Here is a 21,868-nt window from a genome sequence, read left to right as displayed (position 1 = left end):
AATAAGTGATCACAGCTCCCATCTATAACTGGTGTGGAGAATTAATTTGACACTTCCACATAGTTTTTTTCTCTAAACAAGTAATCTGTTAGTACTTTACAGTAAAGCCTAAATTATAATTTTAATCACTAAGTATATTGCCTGTATATTGGGACAATTTTAACATAAATCATTATGGGAAACCAATAGCGTTGGTGGAACGCTAGTTTTGCACCTCACCCAATATTACTTTTCAGTGATTTTCAACGGGGAGTAATACAAGAAGGAATGTAAAGCCACATGTCACCTAGTCCCTTCATAACAGCTGAGAGGGGGAGTAGGGCTGGATAACAATGACGCAAGTGAAGTTACAAAGGATAGTAAAGTATTGCTAGGTATGCAAGTCAAAAGTAGAATGCACACATAAAACTTACAGCACCAAAGCAAACCAGTCAGTCCAAACAGTTTGCCCATGAAAATGTTCCACACCAGCCTCCTACCATCAACAACTTATGGCAGTTTTAATATAGTAAGTGGCTTCACTGGAACATTATCAAAACAAAAACTGACATCAAATCACATTTTAGGTAGATGTCCAACTGTTTGATCGAAGGGGCAGCTTTTAAGGACTGTCCTAAAGAGATGAAAGGGAGGTGGAGTGGTTTAGGTAAAAGAATTTCACACCTTAGGATTTTGCTTGATGCAGGCAAGGCTCCAAGAGTGGAGTCATTACATTTAGTTAATGTACCATGTTGTACTAAAAGGATAGAAATTCATCAGTGACTGGAAAGGCACGCAAAATTGCTAATGACAGACTGACTTCTTCCTGGTATTCCAGGTACCTGATGCATTGATGCATAGAGGTGCCAGGGGACGCAGAGGGATTTGCTCTGGCCCATGCATGGCCTGCAGAAGAGCAAGGCCACTCTTGCAGAATCAGGCCTTCACAGTATATGCGAGAAGCCTGCTTCATCAGCGGGGAGCTTAAGGTTTGTTAGAGGGAACCTTAATGTTTGTTCTGAGGGCATTGGCTGCAAAATTCTTCAGATCATTAGACTCAAGATGTCACGTGCTATAGAAATGGCCATACACACTTAATGTGCTCAATGGCCTCTCTATGCTGTCAGCTATTATACAGTAAGCCGTGGATAACCGATTTTAAAAATAGTTCATATGTCATGGGGGCATCAGTTGGGAGAGCAGATAACTGGATCATGAATCAAGTCAGGTTAGGGCACTAGAGACTGGAGAGATGCTAGTTTGTGGGAAGGTGTTGAGAAGGCAAGCTTTTTAGTTAATATGAACTGAGCTAAAGGTCCCATTTAATTAATGATGAAACAAGCATCCACTAGTATTCTCTGCTTACAGTATCTTAACCAAGCAGCCACTGCTACTCCTGGCTTTCTTAACAAACCGATGATGTAGTACTTTTTCAAAAGCCTTTCACATTCCTTTCATCAATCCACTCCCTTTATTCCTCAAAAAACTCAGTCATTGAACATAATTTGCATTTAACAAATCCTTGTTGGCTTTCATTCCTTAATTCATAGATTATTCCAAATGACAATTAGCCTTCTGTGGAATTATTGTCTCGAAATGTTTACTACCATTATTGTTAGCCTAATCTATGTTCCAGGTTTACTTCTCTACCCTTCTTTGGAAAAGACGATACAACTTTTCAAGTCATTCAGTCCCATATCATTGGGAAGTATCAGAGCAGAACTTTGGCCATCATGGCCCTTACTTCCTTCGGCAACCTTCGAAGCATTTCACCTGGATGAGATGACATTTCTCTTTCCAGCACTTTATAACTTGTCTACTTTTATTGTATCCATTTTTTGGCTATCTGCATTTGTATATCAACATGTTTTTGCCATTGCAATGATAAAATACTAAATCATCAGATTCTCCAGATTGCCTACCTTGATTTTTTTGAGTTGCCTCCTCCCAGGCGAGGGTGCTTTCCTTGTTTAGAGTTGTATGAAATTCCACTGAGGGAGCTGACAACCTCTCCAGAGTTTCCTAAGATGGCAAGATGATTTGTCAACAGCATTCAGTCACAGTGCATGGTAACCATGCAGCTAGCCTGCACAGATGGACGATGAGGGGAGGAACTTCGAGGGAGCAGAAAGAAGTTAGTAGACAACAATAAAAAAAACTGTAGCTATCAACATGTTCATTTTCTTTTTGTTTTCTGAAGGAGGGACTCAAGCTAGGGCATAGTTTCAGCTTCCTACAATGCTCAAGTGGCCAAGGTTATCACTGACAAAGAGTGTTTGCAGATGGGTTCCTATTTTGTCATCTATGATGTCCTTCAGAATGGCCAAACAGGAGTGGAGACTCTCTTTATCCCAAATGTCCCCTCATGCCCCACTACAGCCTGCCTCTACCAGCCCTTGCCACCTTTCACTTGGGAGGTCATAGGCTTAAATGTCAAGTACCTTAAGCATACAACTCAGGCTGGCACTCCAGTGCAGTACTGAAGAGAGTGCTGCACTTCCAAATGTGTCATCTTTCTAATGAGATGTTCAACCAAAACCCTCTCTGCTCTTTCATGGACTCTCATGCTCTGAATAACAGCATAATTTTTCCTAGTTTCCTGACCCACATTTATCTCTCACCCAAACCTAAAGATCAGATTATCTGGTCATTAAGAAAGATGTGAGAGGCAAACTAGGAAGTTATAGAAATATTCATCTAGGATCTATTACAGGGATGTTATTGGAAACCATAACTAGACAATGACTGAGAATTAAGAGAAATTTAAACTGTTTAATAACAACCAACATAGAACTGTAAATCCACATCTATGCACTTGCACAAATCCTGTTCTATCTCCATTTCCTGTAATGATGAAAACGGTGCCAGCTGGAATTCAATAATTAGGTGCTTCAACATCCATATGGGCCAAAAACACTGGTCTGGGTATTTTATAAATGGTAGACAGCTAGAAACAATAGAAGTTCAAAGCCTTTTAGGGGTCCATGTACATAAATCAATAAAATGCTTTAAGCAAGTATTAAAGGTAACCAAAAGATTAATGGATTGTTAGCATTTGATTCCAGAAGACTAGAATGTGTTGGGAACATGTTTTACCCATGATGTACAAAACCTAGCAGGAGAAATGAGTATCGTTTGCGGTCTTCTAACATGGAAAGGATAAACTAGGCATGGAAGGAGTGCAGCACAGATTCATCAGGATATTATCAGAGTGCTAAAGGTCAAATTATGTGACGGAGGTTTAGTTATATTCCCAAGTGTGGAAGAAGTGATTGGATTGTGTTATTTTACGACCTTGAAAGGAACTGATAGGGTAAATGCAGAAAAACTCTCCAACTGGTGCGAGTATCAAGGACTTTTAGTTCAAAGCCAGAGCATTTAAGAGAGGGGTTAGGAATCACTTCTTCACACGTCATAGCAGTGCAGGACTCTCTTCCACTAAAAGTGGTAGACACTAATGCAGTTAATAACTCTCCGATTGAGAGAGTCAAGGAGAGGGTGGCATGTATGGAGCCAAGGTGGAGAGACAAAGTTAAGTACAGATCAGGCATGGTTTCATTGATTGGCAGGTCAAAGCTGAGAGAAGCAATGACCTACTGCTGTTCCCATGTTCACTGATGATTGTGGGACCTTGCTGTACACAAATTTGCTATCTTGTTCTCCCACATTATTGCAGAAATTTCTTAATTGACTGTAAAATGCTTTGAGCTTCAGGCCATGAATTTTAAATGCAAGCCTTTCTTTTTTTTTCTTTATAGTACAAGCTAAATTTTGAAATATGATTGTCAATATGCCCTAGTGCTACACCAGGGTACATTAGAGACACAAGAGACTGCAGATGCTGAAATCTAGAGCAAAAAACGTACTGCTGAGGGAACTCAGTGGGTCAGACAGCATCTGTAGAGGGAAATAAACAATTGATATTTCAGGTCCAGACCCTTCATCTGGACTGAAAGAATATAAGGGAGATGGCCAGTATAAAGAGGTGAGTGGGAGGGGTAGGAGAAGAGCTGGCAAGCGACAGGTGGATCCAGGTGAGGAGAGGTGATTGGCAGGTGGAGGAGGGAAGGGTGGAAATAGCGAGAGAGAGAGGCTGGGCGGTGATAGGTGGAGGCAACAAAGGGCTGCAGATGATAGAATCTGTCCATTTCCCTTGACAGATGCTGCCTGATCCCCTGAGCTTCTGCAGCAGCTCATTCACCAAAGTGAATTACTGAACCATCATACAAAGATATTTGAACTGGGGAACTGAAAACTAGCACAGTAAAAGTTAAAACTAAGTTTTTATTTTATTAAACAAGATGCAGAAACAAAGGAAATGGAACCATTTGTGCTTCCGTCATCACGAAGAAGCAGAAGTTAACCTTATTATAAATACATGATACAAATTAAATCCATTTGTCATGGGAGTTCAGTCACCCTCTGCATTCCCCAGTAATCAATCAAAATTCAAGTTCCTTTGTTCAGTGGTTTATTTGAGCCTATGCAAGGAATCCATCCAGATAGAGCATTACGGGCTGACTTAAAAATCACAAATCATACAATGTTGATCATACAGTAAGCATAAATATATGTGAGCTGTGTCATCTAATTCTAAGGTCACACATTAAGGATGAGCATTTTCCTGACCAACCTACAAACATCTAAGTTACTTCTTGACCAAGCCAAGATGAGACCCCTGTTCCAGGTCAGTATCCGATTATCAACAAGCCTGTTATTAGAAGGCACATTTCCTCTACTGACCCTTCACAAGCCCATCACTTCTCTCTGAATGCCCGCAGAGGTTAATTGCTTTAGGAACAAGCCTTTTGCCCTTTTATCTTAAAGTAAACATTCCAGTGGGCTGTTTTTTCTTATTTGTACTGCTAAGCCTGCTGGCTCAATTTTAGAAAGCAAATCTGACTTGCTTCATATGATAGGGACAAAAAGATACTTTATACCAACTGTGTCAGTGCCCAAGAGCCATAATAAAATCCTGTAACCTACAAAGATGGGGTAGTTTATGTTTCTGTTTTGACTAAACTGAACATCAGATTATATCTCTGAGATTCAACATACTGTGGCGACTCACCGTCTAGTCGGGCGAACCGGCTCGGCAGTCGGGTCGCGCGGTGTCGGAGCGACGAAGCCCAAGATGGCGGCGGGCCTTGTCTTTCCGAGCGACGGGGAGAACCCGCGCGCGGAAAGTCCTGATGACATAGGACTTACGTCATTGCCGGTTTTTTTGGGCGGGAGTTTTCTCCCTTAAAGGGCCCACGCAAGGCAGGAAAATAAACCAGTTCTGTTTGGCAATCCTCCGAGTAGAGTCTTGTTTTATTCCGCGGTAGCAACCGCTACATTGGTGACCCCGACGGTCCAAACGGCTTTTGGACCCGCGAAATGGACGACAGCGCAGCAGCCAACGCAGTGGCCCTCAAGCTGCCCACCTTTTGGACACTTCAGCCCAGCGTCTGGTTTGACCAGGCCGAAGCGCAATTCCACCTTCGGCAGATCACCTCCAACTCCACGAAGTACTACCATGTGGTTAGCTCTCTGGACCAGGAGACAGACGCCCAGGTTGGAGACTTCATCCAGTCGCCTCCGGAGGAAGATAAGTACCCGGCTTTCAAAGACCTTTTGATCCGGACCTTCGGCCTCTCCCGTCGTGAGCGCGCCGCCCGCCTGCTTCATCTGGATGGCCTGGGGGACAGATCCCCATCCGCCCTAATGAATGAGATGCTGGCATTGGCCGAGGGACACAAGCCATGCCTGATGTTCGAACAGGCCTTCCTCGAACAGCTCCCCGATGACATCCACTTGTTGTTAGCTGACGCCGACTTCAGCAACCCCCGTGAGGTGGCCGCCCGGGCAGATGTCCTGTGGAGGGCCAAGTGCGAGAGCGGTTCGTCCGTCAGTCAAATCACCAGGCCGCGAGCCCAACGCCCGCCTCGCCTGGCCCCAGCAACCAAGCAGCCACGCCCCAGGAACGCAGACGACGACACGGGTGACCAGCTGTGCTTCTACCATCAGAGGTGGGGTGCGGAGGCCCGTCGATGCCGCCCACCCTGCAAGTTTCAGGGAAACGCCAGGGCCAGCCGCCGCTGATGGCTATGGCGGCTGGCCGCCGACAGAGCCTCCTCTTCGTTCAGGACAAGAAATCTGGACGGCATTTCCTCGTTGATACTGGAGCGGAGGTCAGTATTTTGCCCCCGACAGGCCGCGACACTCGTGACAGACCACCAGGTCCTCTACTCAATGCCGCCAACGGTACAATGATACGGTCTTTCGGCACCCGTACGCTTCAATTACACTTTGGTGGCAGCCGTTTTACCTGGACCTTTACCCTTGCCACCGTCGCCCGACCACGCCTAGGAGCCGATTTCCTTCGGGCCCACAACCTGTTAGTCGACCTGCGAAGGAAGCGGTTAGTTCACTCTAGCACTCTCCGGACCTATCCCCTGGGAGAAATCAGCCTACCAGCCCCGCGCCTGGACTCCATTTCCCTTTCTGGCGACGATTTCGCCAAGCTCCTAGCCGAATTCCCATCGATTTTGGCACCTTCGTTTACAAATTCTCGGCCCACACATGGGGTACGACACCACATCATTACCACAGGGCCACCCCTTCATGCCCGAGCACGACGATTACCTCCAGACAAGCTCCGCCTGGCAAAGGAAGAGTTCCATCACATGGAGGAGCTGGGGATTGTTCGCAGGTCAGACAGCCCCTGGGCCTCCCCCCTGCACATGGTCCCCAAAGCCACTGGAGGGTGGAGGCCCTGCGGCGACTACCGCAGGCTGAATGACGCCACCACCCCGGACCGCTATCCCATCCCTCACATCCAGGACTTCGCAGCGAACTTACACGGGGCCCACATCTTTTCCAAAGTGGACCTCGTTAGGGGATACCACCAAATCCCGGTCCATCCGGATGACGTCCCCAAAACTGTGATTATCACCCCATTCGGCCTGTTCGAATTCCTTCGGATGCCGTTCGGCCTTAAGAACGCTGCGCAGACCTTCCAGCGGCTGATGGACGCGGTAGGCCGAGACCTGGATTTCGTGTTCATTTACTTGGACGACATACTGATCGCCAGCCGTAACCACCAGGAACACCTTTCCCACCTCCGCCAGCTGTATTCCCGCCTCTGCGATTTCGGCCTCACGATTAACCCGTCCAAGTGCCAATTCGGACTTGACTTTATCGATTTCCTCGGCCACAAAATCACCAGCGACGGGGCAACACCCCTACCCGCCAAGGTGGATGCTATCCGCCATTTTGCCCGCCCCGACACAGTCAAAGGCCTACAGGAATTCCTTGGGATGGTCAACTTTTACCATCGTTTCATCCCTGCAGCAGCCCGTATCATGCGCCCTCTGTTCTCGCTGCTGGCTGGTAAGGGCAAGGACATCATCTGGACTGACGAGGCTGCGGCTGCTTTCGTTAAGGCCAAAGACGCCCTGGCAGACGCCACGATGCTGGTACACCCCAGGACTGACATCCCGACTGCCCTCACGGTAGACGCGTCCAACACCACGGTGGGTGGGGTACTGGAACAGCTACTCGAAGGCCGCTGGCAACCCTTGGCGTTTTTCAGCAAACACCTTAGACCGCCCGAACTGAAGTACAGCGCTTTTGATCGGGAACTTCTAGTGCTGTATCTGGCGGTCCGGCATTTCCGATACTTTCTAGAAGGCAGGCCTTTCACCGCTTTCACCGATCATAAGCCTCTGTCCTTTGCCTTCTCCAAAGTCTCCGATCCCTGGTCAGCTCGTCAGCAGAGACAATTATCCTACATTTCCGAGTTCACAACTGACATCCAACATGTCTCCGGAAAGGATAATGTTGTTGCTGATGCACTTTCCAGACCAACCATCCACAACCTATCCTTGGGTGTCGACTACACGGCCCTGGCTGACGCACAGCAAGCCGACGACGAACTGCCCAGCTACAGAACTGCAGTCTCGGGTCTACAGCTCCGAGATTTCTTGGTTGGTCCAGGTCAGCGGACCCTACTTTGCGACGTTGCGACTGGTCAGCCCCACCCTATAGTCCCTGCAGCCTGGCGGAGATGCGTTTTTGACTCGGTACATGGGTTGGCGCACCCGTCCATCAGATCTACTGTCCGACTGGTCGCCAGCAAGTTTGTCTGGCATAGCCTGCGCAAACAGGTCAGTGAGTGGGCCAGGACTTGTCCGCACTGCCAGACATCAAAAATCCAGCGACACACCAAGGTCCCACCACAGCAGTTCGAGCCTACCCGTAGGAGGTTCGACCACATACACGTCGACCTCGTGGGCCCTCTGCCGGTTTCAAGAGGAGCCCGGTACCTCCTTACTATCGTGGACCGGTTCACAAGGTGGCCTGAGGCAACCCCCCTGACTGACATCACCACTGATTCCTGCGCCCGAGCGCTGCTCACAACTTGGGTCTCACGTTTTGGCGTTCCGGCCCACATCACTTCAGACAGAGGCACCCAATTCACTTCCAGTCTCTGGGCTGCATTAGCGAACCTGCTAGGGACGCAGCTGCACACCACCACGGCCTACCATCCTCAATCAAACGGGTTGGTGGAACGTTTTCACTGCCATCTAAAATCGGCCTTGATGGCCCGCCTGAAGGGTCCTAACTAGGTTGACGAGCTGCCTTGGGTCCTACTCGGCATACGCACTGCCCCCAAAGAAAACCTCCGCACTTCGTCAGCTGAGCTTGTATACGGGGCGCCACTAGTTGTCCCCGGGGATTTCATACCTGCCCTTCGGGACCAAGGGGAACAACCCCCAGCAGTCCTACAAAGACTGCGCGAGAAGCTTGGCGCCTTGGCCCCGATTACCACCTCATGGCACGGTCAAGCCCCATCCTGCCAGCCCAAGGAACTACGGGACTGTAAGTTTGTTTTCGTTCGCAGGGGCACACCTCGGGCGCCATTGCAACGACCATATGAGGGACCATTCCGAGTCATACGGAATAACGGATCCACTTTTATTTTGGACATTGGAGGCAGGGAACAGGTTTTCACGGCGGACCGCCTCAAACCGGCCCATTTGGATCTGCAACAGCCTGTCGAGGTTGCCACGCCGCGACGCAGAGGCCGCCCCCCCTAAGCGGCAGCTGGCACAGCCCACGGACCTTGGGGACTGTCTCGCCGGTTCTGGGGGGGGTTGTGTGGCGACTCACCGTCTAGTCGGGCGAACCGGCTCGGCAGTCGGGTCGCGCGGTGTCGGAGCGACGAGGCCCAAGATGGCGCCGGGCCTCGTCTTTCCGAGCGACGGGGAGAACCCGCGCGCGGGAAAGTCCTGATGACGTAGGACTTACGTCATTGCCGGTTTTTTGGGCGGGAGTTTTCTCCCTTAAAGGGCCCGCGCAAGGCGGGAAAATAAACCAGTTCTGTTTGGCAATCCTCCGAGTGAGTCTTGTTTTATTCCGGGGTAGCAACCGCTACAATACTTTGAATATTTTCCACAGTTTATCCTTGTTCTGCAACTTCCAACATTGATCTTATTGAAATTGTTATAGTAGTGTTTCCTCTATTTCAATCAGTTATTTTACAGATTGTTTCCTTCTTAAAATTTGAAAATTAGAGTTAGAACATGCAGAAGTAAAATCAGCAATCACTTTTTTTGCAGAAGGCGTGGTGGAAATCTTCCTCTAAGGGACTGTAGATGTTGGATCCATCAAAATTTAAGATAACTGACAGATTTGTTTGGTAAGGCAAGTAAATCAACCAGACTTTACAGATCAAAAAACTTCTGGAGAAACTCAAGGGGTCAGGCCGCATCTGTGGAGGGAAGTGGACAGTTGACATTTGGAGCCGTCCAAATGGATCAGTCCAGAAGAAGGTTCTTGGCTCAAAATGTGTACTGTTCAATTCCCTCCACAGATGCTGCCTGACACGCTGAGTTCCTCCAGGAGTTTGTTTATTGCTCCAGATTCCAGAATCTGCAGTCTTGTGTGTCTCCAGAGCTATAGATCAGCCATAATCCAACAGTGGATTAAGCTTGAGGGGCTAAATGGCCTATTCTTGTTCCAATATTCTAATATTATGATTGATAGATTATGCAGTTAGCCATCCATATATTGATCATGACATCACACTAATGTTGTAGGCAAATGGCAAGGTAAAGCTGGAAGGAAGAACGTCACCACGAATCTATTAATTCTTTACAAAACTGTGGAAGAAACTCTGAGTCTCAATCAGCATTTTGTGAATGAAATCGAGCTAGTATACATGTCTACATGTGCTCACCTGTCTAGAAAGTTCCTTTTTATAATCTTGGAGGAAATTCTCTTCATCATCCTCTAATACTTCCACTGCACTGGGCTGCACATACTCCACAAGAAACACCTTAGTCACCACAGCACTCTCCCGGCCATCTCTAAAAAGTTTGCAGATGACACAGGCACTCAGAATAGTAATAGAAAAATAGTAGAATGCTTCACTAAGACATGGGGGAAGCAGTGAAATGGGCAAATAAAATGATGTTATTTGAAATTTAATGCAGCGTAGTGTGCAATAGTATATTTTGTAGGAAGAAAGGGGAGATGTAATTTAAACTAAATTTTAAAAGCAGTGGGGAAACTAGAGAATGTGGGATTGCTCTCCTGAAGGCAGATGTGGCTAAACGTGGATTTAGTGCAAGTGTTCAAAAGCCCCAGCATGGATAGGGAGAAATGATTTCTTGATAACCAGAGGGTAAAGTTTTAAGGTAATTATCTAAAAGAATCAGAGTTAGTTTCTTTTACCACTCAGCAAATTCTTATGATCTGGAATGCACTGCTTAAAAGAGTGTTAGAAGCTTGTTGGAACAAAAAAGTTAGGAAAAAATACTTAAAGGACCAGGTACGTGCAGAGTTCAGAGGTTATAGAGAAAGACAAGGGAGTGGATTAATTCTATAGGTCTGGCATAATGGGCTTCCTCTGTTCCAAACAATTTTAGTTTTTTTTTTAAAAGATCCAATTAAACTACTATCCAATGGAAAAAAATCTTCTCAGGATGGACACATAGGAGGTTTACCTGGATACAGCCAAAGCTTTAACAGTCCTTTTGCCTGCAGACAAGGTGAATGGTTTTCTGTACTTGAAGGTGGAGCTGTCCCCATAGCTTGGTTTCTTCAGGGGTTGAGGTCTGCTGCCATTTACGGTGTAGTACACATCCACATCAGGAGTGTCTGTTACATATAAACAGTCAAAAACAAAATTAAGAAAGAAGTATGTTTCTGTAAAAAAAACACACAAGATTTCTGGCCACATTCAAGTGGAAAGCTGGATTGTCTTCCTCAGAGCAAAGAAAGTGGCAATGCAAGTTAGGGAGAAACCTAATAGAGGGAATCGAGACCCTGAAGGCTTTTGAAAAACGAGGAACTTTTTTCTTATTTGTTGTTACTATCCAAGTCTTGACTTGCAAGGTAAAAGAGGCAATTGGGAACCAAGCTGTTCAACTACCTCACTGATTCAGTTCTGTTTACAGGCTTTGTTCCTGTAAGATGGTGGCAGATAGTATTTCAAATACAAAATGTTTGTACTTACACAGTGCCTTCCAAAACCTCAGAACATTCCTAAAAGCTTTACACACAATGAAATGTTGCAATATTGAAAATCTTATTTCTTATAAAGGAGGCCATTCAGCCCACAGGTTCATGTCAGCTCCCAGGGAAGCAATCCCATTAAGTCCCAATCCTCCTCTCCTTATTTCCCCATACATCTGCAACTCACTTTCTCTCACACAAGCTCATCAACTACCTGAATTCGTTTTGCTAATGGCTAATCTACAGTAGCCAGTTAATTTACTAGACAAATTTGGGAGGAAACTGGTGCAACCAGAGGAAACCCACGTGGTCATGGGGAGACACAAGAGACTGCAGATGCTGGAATCTGGAGCAAAAAACGAGCTGCTGGAGAAGCTCAGTGAGTCAGGCAGCATCCATGGAGGGAAACGGACAGTTGACATTTTGGGTTGAGACCCTTCATCTGGATCCCAGTCCAGAAGGGATGAAGGGTAGTAGTTCAGATGAAGGGTCTCAGAAGGGTGTGGATTGGGATGACATTCTTGAAGGGAAATGTACTATGGAGATGTGGTCGTTGTTCAGGGATCTCTTGCAGGATGTTAGGGATAAATTTGTCACGGTGAGGCAGGGAAAGAATGGCAGGGTGAAGGAACCATGGGTGACAAGAGAGGCGGAACATCTAGTTAGGAGGAAGAAGGCAGCATACATAAGGTTTAGGCAGCTAGTATCAGATAGGTCTCTTGAGGAATATAGGGTACCAAGGAAGGAACTTAAGAAGGGGCTGAGGAGAGCAAGAAGGGGACATGAAAAGGCCTTGGCGAGTAGGGTTAAGGAAAACCTGAAGGCATTTTTCACTTATGTGAAGAGCGGAAGGATGGCTAGAGTAAAGGTAGGACTGATTAGGGATAAAGGTGGGAAGATGTGCCTGGAAGCTGTGGAAGTGGGTGAAGTCCTCAATGAATACTTCTCTTCAGTATTCACCAAGGAGAGGGGCCTTGATGACGCTGAGGACAGTGCTGGTAAGGTTAATGTTCTGGAGCATGTAGATATCAAGAGAGAGGACGTGTTGGAGCTGTTAGAAAATATTAGGACAGAAGTCCCCGGGGCCCGATGGAATATTCCCCAGGCTGCTCCGCGAGGCGAGGGAGGAGATTGCTGAACCGTTGGCTAGGATCTTTGAGTCCTCGTTGTCTACGGGAATGGTACCGGAAGATTGGAGGGTGGCAAATGTTGTCCCTTTATTCAAAAAAGGTAGTAAGGATAGTCCAGGGAATTATAGACCAGTCAGCTTTACGTCTGTGGTGGGCAAGCTGTTGGATAGGATCTATAGGCATTTAGACAATCATGGTCTGATCAGGGACAGCCAGCATGGCTTTGTGAAGGGAAGATCATGTCTCACAAGCCTGATAGTGTTCTTTGAGGAGGTGACCAGACAGATTGATGAGGGTAGTGCAGTAGATGTGGTCTACATGAATTTTAGTAAGGCATTTGACAAGGCTCCACATGGTAGGCTTCTTCAGAAGGTCAGAGGGCATGGGATCCAGGGAGGCTTGGCCATGTGGATTCTGAATTGGCTTGCCTGTAGAAAGCAGAGGGTTGTGGTGGAGGGAGTGCATTCAGATTGGTGGGCTGTGACTAGCGGTGTCCCACAAGGATCGGTTCTGAGACCTCTGCTTTTTGTGATATTTATTAATGACTTGGATGAGGGGGTAGAAGGGTGGGTTGGCAAGTTTGCAGACGACACAAAGGTTGGTGGTGTTGTGGATAGTGTAGAGCATTGTCGAAGATTGCAGAGGAACATTGACAGGATACAGAGCTGGGCTGAGGAGTGGCAGATGGAGTTCAATCCGGAGAAGTGTGAGGTGGTACACTTGGAAGGACAAACTCCAAGACAGAGTACAAAGTTAATGGCAGGATTCTTGGTAGTGTGGAGGAGCAGAGGGATCTGGGGGTCCATATCCACAGATCCTTGAAAGTTGCCTCACAGGTGGATAGGGTGGTTAAGAAAGCTCATGGGGAGTTAGCTTTCATAAATTGAGGGATCAAGTTTAAGAGCCGCGAGGTAATGATGCAGCTCTATAAAACTCTGGTTAGACCACACTTAGAGTATTGTGTCCAGTTCTGGTCGCCTCATTATAGGAAGGATGTGGAAGCGTTGGAAAGGGTGCAGAGGAGATTTACCAGGATGCTGCCTGGTTTAGAGAGTATGCATTAAGAGGAGAGATCAAGGAAGCTAGGGCTTTACTCTTTGGAGTGAAGGAGGATGAGAGGAGACATGATAGATGTGTACAAAATATAAAGAGGAATAGATACAGTGGACAGCCAGTGTCTCTTTCCCAGGGCACCAATGCTCAGTACAAGAGGACATGGCTTTAAAGTAATGGGTGGGAAATTCAAGGGAGATAGCAGAGGAAGGTTTTTTACCCAGAGAGTGGTTGGGTCATGGAATGTGCTGCCTGGGGCAGTGGTGGAGGCAGATACATTGGTCAAATTCAAGAGATTACTAGATAGGCATATGGAGGAATTTAAAATAGAGGGATATGTGGGAGGAAGGGGTTAGATAGTCTTAGGCGAGGTTTAAAGGTTGGCACAACATTGCGGGCCGAAGGACATAGAACAGTACAGCACAATACAGGCCCTATGGTCTAACTTGTTTTTTTGGACATGACAAGAATGTTCAAACTCTACACAGATGGCACCAGAAGTCAGGAACAAACTTGGGTCCTTGAAGCTATGAGGCAGCATCGCTAACTGCTGCATCACCATGCAGAAATGGAACTTGTATTTTAAAAATACAGTAAAACTCCAATAAACCGGCACCATTGGGACTTCGGTGGTGCCAGTCTGGCAGATTTTGTGGACTACTGGATGTTACTTGTATTAGTACCTAAACAGACTTTTATTTCACATTTTTTAGCAGTTACACAATAGTATAATAAAGTTTCCAGTGAATGCAGTAGGCTTAAAGGGAGTGGGAAATAAACAAGCACTCCAGACCCCAGCTCCAGCTGCAAATTACCCACGTTCCTGACCTCTGGTGTTCTGGACCCCAACCCCGCTCTGGCAGCCCACCTGACCGACATTCTGGACCCTTGGCTCTGGCCGCACACCCATTTCTGATCTGGACCTCTGGCTCACATTTTGGACTAATGAGTGAGGCAGATCATCAGGAGTTATGAACAATCAGATGCCAGATAAAGCACGTAGCACCAGGCTCAAGAACAGTTTCTATCCGCTGTTATAAGACCATTGAACAGTCCCCTTGTATGATAAGATGGACTCTTAACCTCACAATCTACCTCGTTTTGGCCTTGCACCTTATTGTCTGCCTGCACTGCACTTTCTCTGTAACTGTAACACTTTATTCTGCATTCTGTTATTGCTTGTACTACCTCAACGCACTGATGTGATGAAATTATCTGCGTGGATGGCATGCAAAACAAAGTTTTTCACTGTACCTCAGTACATGTGACAATAATAAACTGATTTACCAAATTATTAGAGTTTACCCACAGCAAAGTCCCACAAAATAGCAATGTGAACTGACTAGAAAATCTTCTTAAGGTGTTAGCTCATCAATAACTAATGGTCAGAGAGAACACCTCTGCTCTTCTTTAAATGTGTGCCATGAGATCTATCACTTCACAAAAGCATAGACAGGACCTCAGTTTTATATCTGACTTGAAAGGCTGCCCCTAAGCACAGCAGCAATGTACTGACAGTCGAGATTCTGTGCTTACCACCAAGTGTAGTACTACTATAGAGCCATAGATGATAACTTATTTAGTCCATAGTCATGTTTACATTCTTTTTGCAGCTACTGGGCACCAATAATGGAGCTCAATTAAGGGAGCAAGATGGAAATCACACTGCTGACTTGCTTGGGCAGTGCATCCATCACCTGCTGTTAATCTTTGCCACCAACTGCAGCAAGCATTCAGAAATGGGAATGAGACAAAACAACTTCATAGTGCTTTAATCTACTGAAATGACTGAAGGAATTTCGCAGAAGCATGATCAGACAAAACGTGGCACTGAGCCAAAGGAGAGCATACAAGGAACAGTGACCAAAGGTGAGTCTAAAGGGGCATGTTTTGAAGATGTTTTTAAAAGAGGAAAGAAGAGTAGAAGAGTAGGAAGGTTCAGGCAAAAACTCCAGCATTTAGGGATGCCAAAATGGGAACGACGAAGAGGCCTGAATTGGAGGAGCGCAGAGATCACAGAGATCATGGGGCTAGAAAAGAATATGGAGATTGACTCAAGGGTATGCTACTGAAGGCATATGAATGCCCTTCATTATATTTCTGGGATTGCCTCATCTTCCGTTTTAAACCCATTATGTTCCATAAACATCTTACCTGATTTGATTCCGATGGGTGTGTTGGTATCGATTTCATGCTTGGCTTTGCCTTGCAGAGGGACCCTCAGCGGGATGATGTGTGGCACAGCAATGGATCCGGCTGTCATACCTCCGGGGGGAGGGGGGGTGGGCACCAACAGGGAGAGGCACCAACAACAGAGGCGGCTCGGTAAAAGTCAGAGAGACCACCACAGTTATCCCCACTCGTAGTCTCACAGCCCGGGCAGAGAACAAATGCTGCAGAATGCTGCTGACAAAGAAACAATGTCACTAACAAACCCTAAAATCCAAATATTTAAAGAAATGAGCAATTAACATAAAAACTGTAAATGACCCCAAGTTATAACAAGGATGGTTATTAATATTAGTTAACCAATAATTATACTTAACCCATATTTATCAATATTACCATAAATAAGCCTACAGAACATTAAAAATCACAGCATTAATAATAATAGAGAACATTAATACCACAATGATAAGAAGCAATTAAAAACTCAATAATTATAACTAACTTCAATGATAATTAATAAATCTAATTCTTTTAATCATCAATTCCTTAAGGCAAAATATTCTGTATTATTCCGTTGTAAATGATTAATAACTCAATTATCAATAATTCCAATGACTATAATTATCAATAACACTTAATATTAAAAGCTCAAATGATCACCATTAACTGCAAAGATCATCAGTAGCTCTATAACTAGTAATCCCAACCATAAGATTAGTAAAATACCCTGTGATTTTCAATGAGCCCAATGACTGTTGATCATTGTTTCAAATTATCCATTACACGGTGAATCGTACCAATTCTTATGATGAGTCTTCTGTGATCATTTCTGTGACATTCTGGGATAACAAGTCCCCCGCCAGCCCCCAGCCACCCCCCACCAGTCACCAGTCACCCCCCGCCAGTCCCCAGCCCCCAGTCACCCCCCGCCAGTCCCCAGTCAGCCCCCCGCCAGTCGCCAGCCCCCAGTCACTCCCCCGCCAGTCGCCAGTCCCCAGCCAGCCCCCCGCCAGTCGCCAGTCCCCAGCCAGCCCCCCGCCAGTCGCCAGTCCCCAGTCACCCCCCGCCAGTCGCCAGTCCCCAGCCCCCAGTCAGCCCTCCGCCAGTCGCCAGTCCCCAGCCCCCAGTCAGCCCTCCACCAGTCGCCAGTCCCCAGCCCCCAGTCACCCCCCGCCAGTCGCCAGTCCCCAGCCCCCAGTCACCCCCCGCCAGTCGCCAGTCCCCAGCCAGCCCCCCGCCAGTCGCCAGTCCCCAGCCAGCCCCCCGCCAGTCGCCAGTCCCCAGTCAGCCCTCCACCAGTCGCCAGTCCCCAGCCCCCAGTCACCCCCCGCCAGTCGCCAGTCCCCAGCCCCCAGTCAGCCCTCCACCAGTCGCCAGTCCCCAGCCCCCAGTCACCCCCCGCCAGTCGCCAGTCCCCAGCCCCCCGCCAGTCCCCAGTCACTCCCCCGCCAGTCGCCAGCCCCCCGCCAGTCGCCAGTCCCCAGCCCCCAGTCACTCCCCCGCCAGTCGCCAGTCGCCAGCCCCCCGCCAGTCGCCAGCCCCCAGTCACTCCCCCGCCAGTCGCCAGTCGCCAGTCGCCAGCCCCCCGCCAGTCTGGCTACAACTCCCCGCACCTCCGCTCTGCTACCAAGAGCAACCGCACAACGCGTCCCCGACTCCACTGATTGGCTGGCTGTCGCAGCTTGGCAACTGCCCACGCCAATCCAATGGACGTTTACTAGGACAACAGCAACGGCGCGCATGGAAACCGCGCCTGCGCACTTTGAGTTCGGTAACGGCGAAACATTCAAATCCTGATTGGTGGAGGAAGGAAAGGGGGCGTGGCTAGGGCATCCTACTCTGGAGAACGAATGGGGACGGGGAGATCAAGGTCAGAGCTCTGGTCTAGTGGGATTTCCCTTGCAGGTGGGATGGGGGTTAGAGCAGGAGGAAGGAGGCAGCCCATATTTCTAGTGTGTGAATGGGATGATGGTAGGTGAGATGAGGGGAAGAGAAGAAAGGAGTGCCTTTGAGAATCCAATGGAATTCAAACCATTCAGATCAAACCTTAATCTGAAAGGATTATCCAGCTCGAGGGGCTGGGGGAAAGAGGTACACCAGCACAGTTCACATTTAATTCTTCCCCCATTTGTCCTTCTCAAAACCACACATCATCCATAACCTTGGGCTGTTCCTAAGAACTGTCCATAAACCAATTTTTCTCTAAGTCAGAAACAAACAATTTCAATGAGGATCAATTTATTTATTGTCTTTTCCTGTGTAGTTACAATGGTACAGAATCAGAAAGCTCCAGATCCAACTGCTAGTTTTGATGGCCCTTAAAGTATCAATGGATGTTATGTCGTTTGACATGCACTCTTAAAGATAATGGTATCTGTTGGATTACTCTAGAGAGGTTACATGTAAACAGTTTTCTTTTGAAGACTGTCTTTTGGCCCTTGCAGTTTATTTGTCTACCTGTACTGCACTTTCTCGGTAATTCTAACACTATATTCTGCATTCTGTTATTGCTTTTCCCTTTGTACACCCTTGATGTACTTACGTTTGGAATGATCTGTCTGGAGTGTTTATTGCCTGCTCCCTTTAAACTCACTGAGCTCACTGGAAACATTATTATTACTATTGTGTAACATTTAAAAAAGTGAAATAAAAGTCTATTTGTGTATTAAAATGATCTGGATGGCATGCAAAGCAAAGGTTTTTCACTGTATCTGGATACACGTGACAATAATAAGGCATTGGTCTGACTGCATTTGGAATATTCTGAGCAATTTTGGGCCCCGTATCTAAGGAAAAATGTGCTGGCCCTGGAGGAGGTTCACAAGAATGATCCTGGGGATGAAAAGCTTAACATATGAGGAGCATTTGATGCCTCTGGGCCTGCACTCGATGGTGTTTGGCGGGGGGGGGGGGGGGGGGAGTGATCTCATTGAAACCTATCAAATACTGAAAGGCCTGGATAGGGTGGATGTGGAGAGGATGGTTCCATTCGCAGGAGAGTCTAGCATCTGAGGGCACAGCATCAGTAAAAGGAACATCCTTTTACAATTGAAACGAGGAGGAATTTCTTCAACCAGAGGTGGTGAATTGGTCTAATTTGTTGCCATGGAGTGGAGGCCATGTCGTTGGGTGTATTTAATTCAGAGATTGATAGCTTCTTGATTATTAAAAGAAGTTAAGGGTTTTCGGGAGAAGGAAGGAGAAAAGGGTTGAGAGAAAAAAAAGCCATGATTGAATGGTGGAGTAGACTCGATGGGCCAAATGGCCCAATTCTGCTCCTATATCTTATGGTCTTTGCATGACTGCAAGGCATCCCAAGCCGAGTACTGTTATGATGTAAGAAATGTGGCAGCCAATTTGCGCAGAAAAGTTCACACAAATACTACTGCAATGAAGACCAGCTTTTCAGTGCTGTTGGTTGAGGGGTGAATGTTGGGCATGTGGAGAACTCTCCAGTTCATCTTTGTATCATGGTTTTTTCTACATCTTATGGTCTAACATCTAAAATAGTGAAATAACAATCTATTTGGGTATTTATCTGGATGACACGCAAGACAAAGATTGTAAACTGTAGCTCGGTAGAGTTTACAATAACAAGTCAATTACAATGGCCACTGCAGTGGAGGGGGTTGGGGAGGGAGAGGGTGGGAGGGGGTTGGGGAGGGAGAGGGTGGGAGGGGGTTGGGGAGGGAGAGGGTGGGAGGGGGTTGGGGAGGGAGAGGGTGGGAGGGGGTTGGGGAGGGAGAGGGTGGGAGGGGGTTGGGGAGGGAGAGGGTGGGAGGGGGTTGGGGAGGGAGAGGGAGGGAGGGGGGGGGGAGGGGAGGGAGGGAGGGGGGGGGGAGGGGAGGGAGGGGGGGGGGGGGGAGCGCCGCCCCCACCCGGATCTGCGGGACCCCGCCCCTCCGGCACCAGCACGGCTGCGCACAGGCTGCCGAGGCCCGACACACAGTAGTCCCCGCTGAATGCCAGGGGGCTGCGAGCGAATAGAGCTCGTCGGGAGGGAGAATAACGCGCCGCCTTCCACCTTTGCACCGGTACACTTGCTTGGCCCGGGCTTCGCCACCCCCCCCCCCCCCCCCCGGCTGCTTGCGATGAAGGGCAGAAATAATTGGCAGGCGAACGCCCGGTTTGTCCCTGGCGTGAGGAGGCTGAGCCGGGGAAGAGGAAAGGCCCCCCCGGCCAGGACGGGACTGGCCGGCCGAGTGGTTCGGGACGGAACGGGGGCAGTGACCCGGCGAGGGAGGCACATTGGGCCGTGAGCGGCTGTCCCCAGGGCCGGCTGCAGCCCGATTTCCAGAGCAGCTGTTGAGGCGGCTGCACCCTCGGAGCCGCTCCGCCTCCGGACGAGCCCCGGCCCCGACCAGCCCCAGAGGCGGCTCCCTGCCCACTCCTGTGATGCCCAACCCGTGAAACCATGGCAGACGTTAAAGTCAAGCAAGAAGCTCCTGATCCTGTGACTCTGGAAAACAGGTGAACGTTTGCTTTTGTGTGAATGGGCTTGTATGATATATTAAATGAACAGCAAAATATTTCTGACATCTGTAATGCTTTGCTTTTGTAGAAACAAAATTTTAATGTGCTCCATTATACAGTGTCCATTCACTTCTAATTTGGACTTGTCTGGATTGATGCAGCTTTGTCTATAATCCACAAATTCAGCTTTCACGAATTTATTTCAAACAAATCTGCTCAGCAGGAATCCTTGTGCATTAGTTATAGTGTGTTTATGCTGAATTTATGACTTGGTATGCTAATTCTGGAAAGTTAATGGTTTGGTGTCACACTTGACACCACCTGGAGAATCTGCCAGATGTATAACCATGACGAGGCAAATTGTAAACTTTGAGCAGAGTTTGAAAAAATGAGGCCATTAATTCTCCTATCTACAAGATGATAAGAAGCATAGATCGAGTGGACAGTCAGAGACTTTTTCTCAAGGCAAAAATGGCTAACACAAGGGAGCATAATTTTAAGGTGATTGGAGGAAGGTATAAGGGGATGTCTGAGGTAAGCTTTTTACAGAGTGGTGGGTGTGTGGAACACACTGCTGGCAGAGGTTGTGGGAGTAGATGCATTAGGGACATTTAAGAAACTCTTAGATGCATGAATGATAGCAAAATGGAGAGCTATGTGGGAGGGAAGGGTTAGATAGTTATTAGAGCAGGATAAAATGTCGGCACAACATCATGGGCTGAAGGGCCTGTACTGTGCTGTAATGTTCTATGACTGGCTGGAAGAGCTGATGTCCATTAATGTAAAATAATACTTCCTACTGACAGAGGTAGACGTCAGCTAAGAATGCAGCTTAAGTAATGAGTTTTAGGTGAACTGCACCTTGTGACATTCCGCAGGTCAAGCTACAGAAGACAGCTATGGTTATCAACAGGCTTCTCTCAATAGTAATGTTCCTAATAGGACAATTTGCATTTATACCTCTTTCTGTGAGGGAACAACAAAGGACTGGCTAAACTGGCATTAATGTAGCATATGCCTCTAAGTACCACTCTGATAGACAAACCCCCATTAACCCACCTTTATTTCAGTTGTAGTTGAGTAAAATTTCATTACTCTGGTGCTGAATTGGCTGATTTTCTGGACTACTGCACTTCATCGCTATTAGTACCCCAACATGCATTTAATTCACTTTTTTAGTCATTACACAGTAGTATAATTCCCAGTAAGTTTGAAGGGAGTGCAGGATCCAGAGTCTGGTTTGTCCAAGGGAGAACAGGAATCAGCACCTGGTGAGCCAGATGCCGAACCATCAGGATTTCTGAACTGTAGGATGATGGATTTATCAGGGTTTGAAAGTCTGCTTTTGGTTTACAGATGTGTCCTTATCAGAGTTGATCCAACTTTGGTCGGGTTCTAGTTTTATGTATGTGTTTTATGATGTATTGTTGGACCTCCTTCCAATTTTTGCCATGTACTATAAACTGTGCCTACTTTTCATCACTTAAGTTTGTGATAGTTCCATATAGCCGAGTTTTGTTGAGATTTCTGGAGCACAGCTAATGATGCCTTGTGACTTG

At 47.3% G+C, this 21,868-nt stretch overlaps 2 protein-coding genes across 2 annotated transcripts in view; one reads left to right on the top strand and one right to left on the bottom strand.

The window, feature by feature from the left end:
- The window catches only part of dzank1 (double zinc ribbon and ankyrin repeat domains 1), an 85,613-nt gene extending 69,548 nt beyond the window's left edge, over window positions 1–16,065 (bottom strand). Inside the window, 4 exon segments of the mRNA XM_052012149.1 lie at window positions 1,902–2,001; window positions 10,205–10,334; window positions 10,974–11,127; window positions 15,822–16,065. Coding sequence (XP_051868109.1) covers window positions 1,902–2,001; window positions 10,205–10,334; window positions 10,974–11,127; window positions 15,822–15,930 — 493 coding nt within the window. The 5' untranslated portion in view covers window positions 15,931–16,065.
- Window positions 16,066–19,771: 3,706 nt separating this feature from the next.
- The window catches only part of polr3f (polymerase (RNA) III (DNA directed) polypeptide F), an 18,197-nt gene continuing 16,100 nt past the window's right edge, over window positions 19,772–21,868 (top strand). The window contains exon 1 of the mRNA XM_052012811.1: window positions 19,772–20,306. Coding sequence (XP_051868771.1) covers window positions 20,251–20,306 — 56 coding nt within the window. The 5' untranslated portion in view covers window positions 19,772–20,250. The remainder of the gene's footprint in view (window positions 20,307–21,868) is intronic.

The sequence above is a fragment of the Pristis pectinata genome, chromosome 3 (assembly GCF_009764475.1).
Source record: "Pristis pectinata isolate sPriPec2 chromosome 3, sPriPec2.1.pri, whole genome shotgun sequence".
Classification (NCBI taxonomy): Eukaryota; Metazoa; Chordata; class Chondrichthyes; order Rhinopristiformes; family Pristidae; genus Pristis; species Pristis pectinata.
This window is presented reverse-complemented; position numbering and strand designations above follow the sequence as displayed.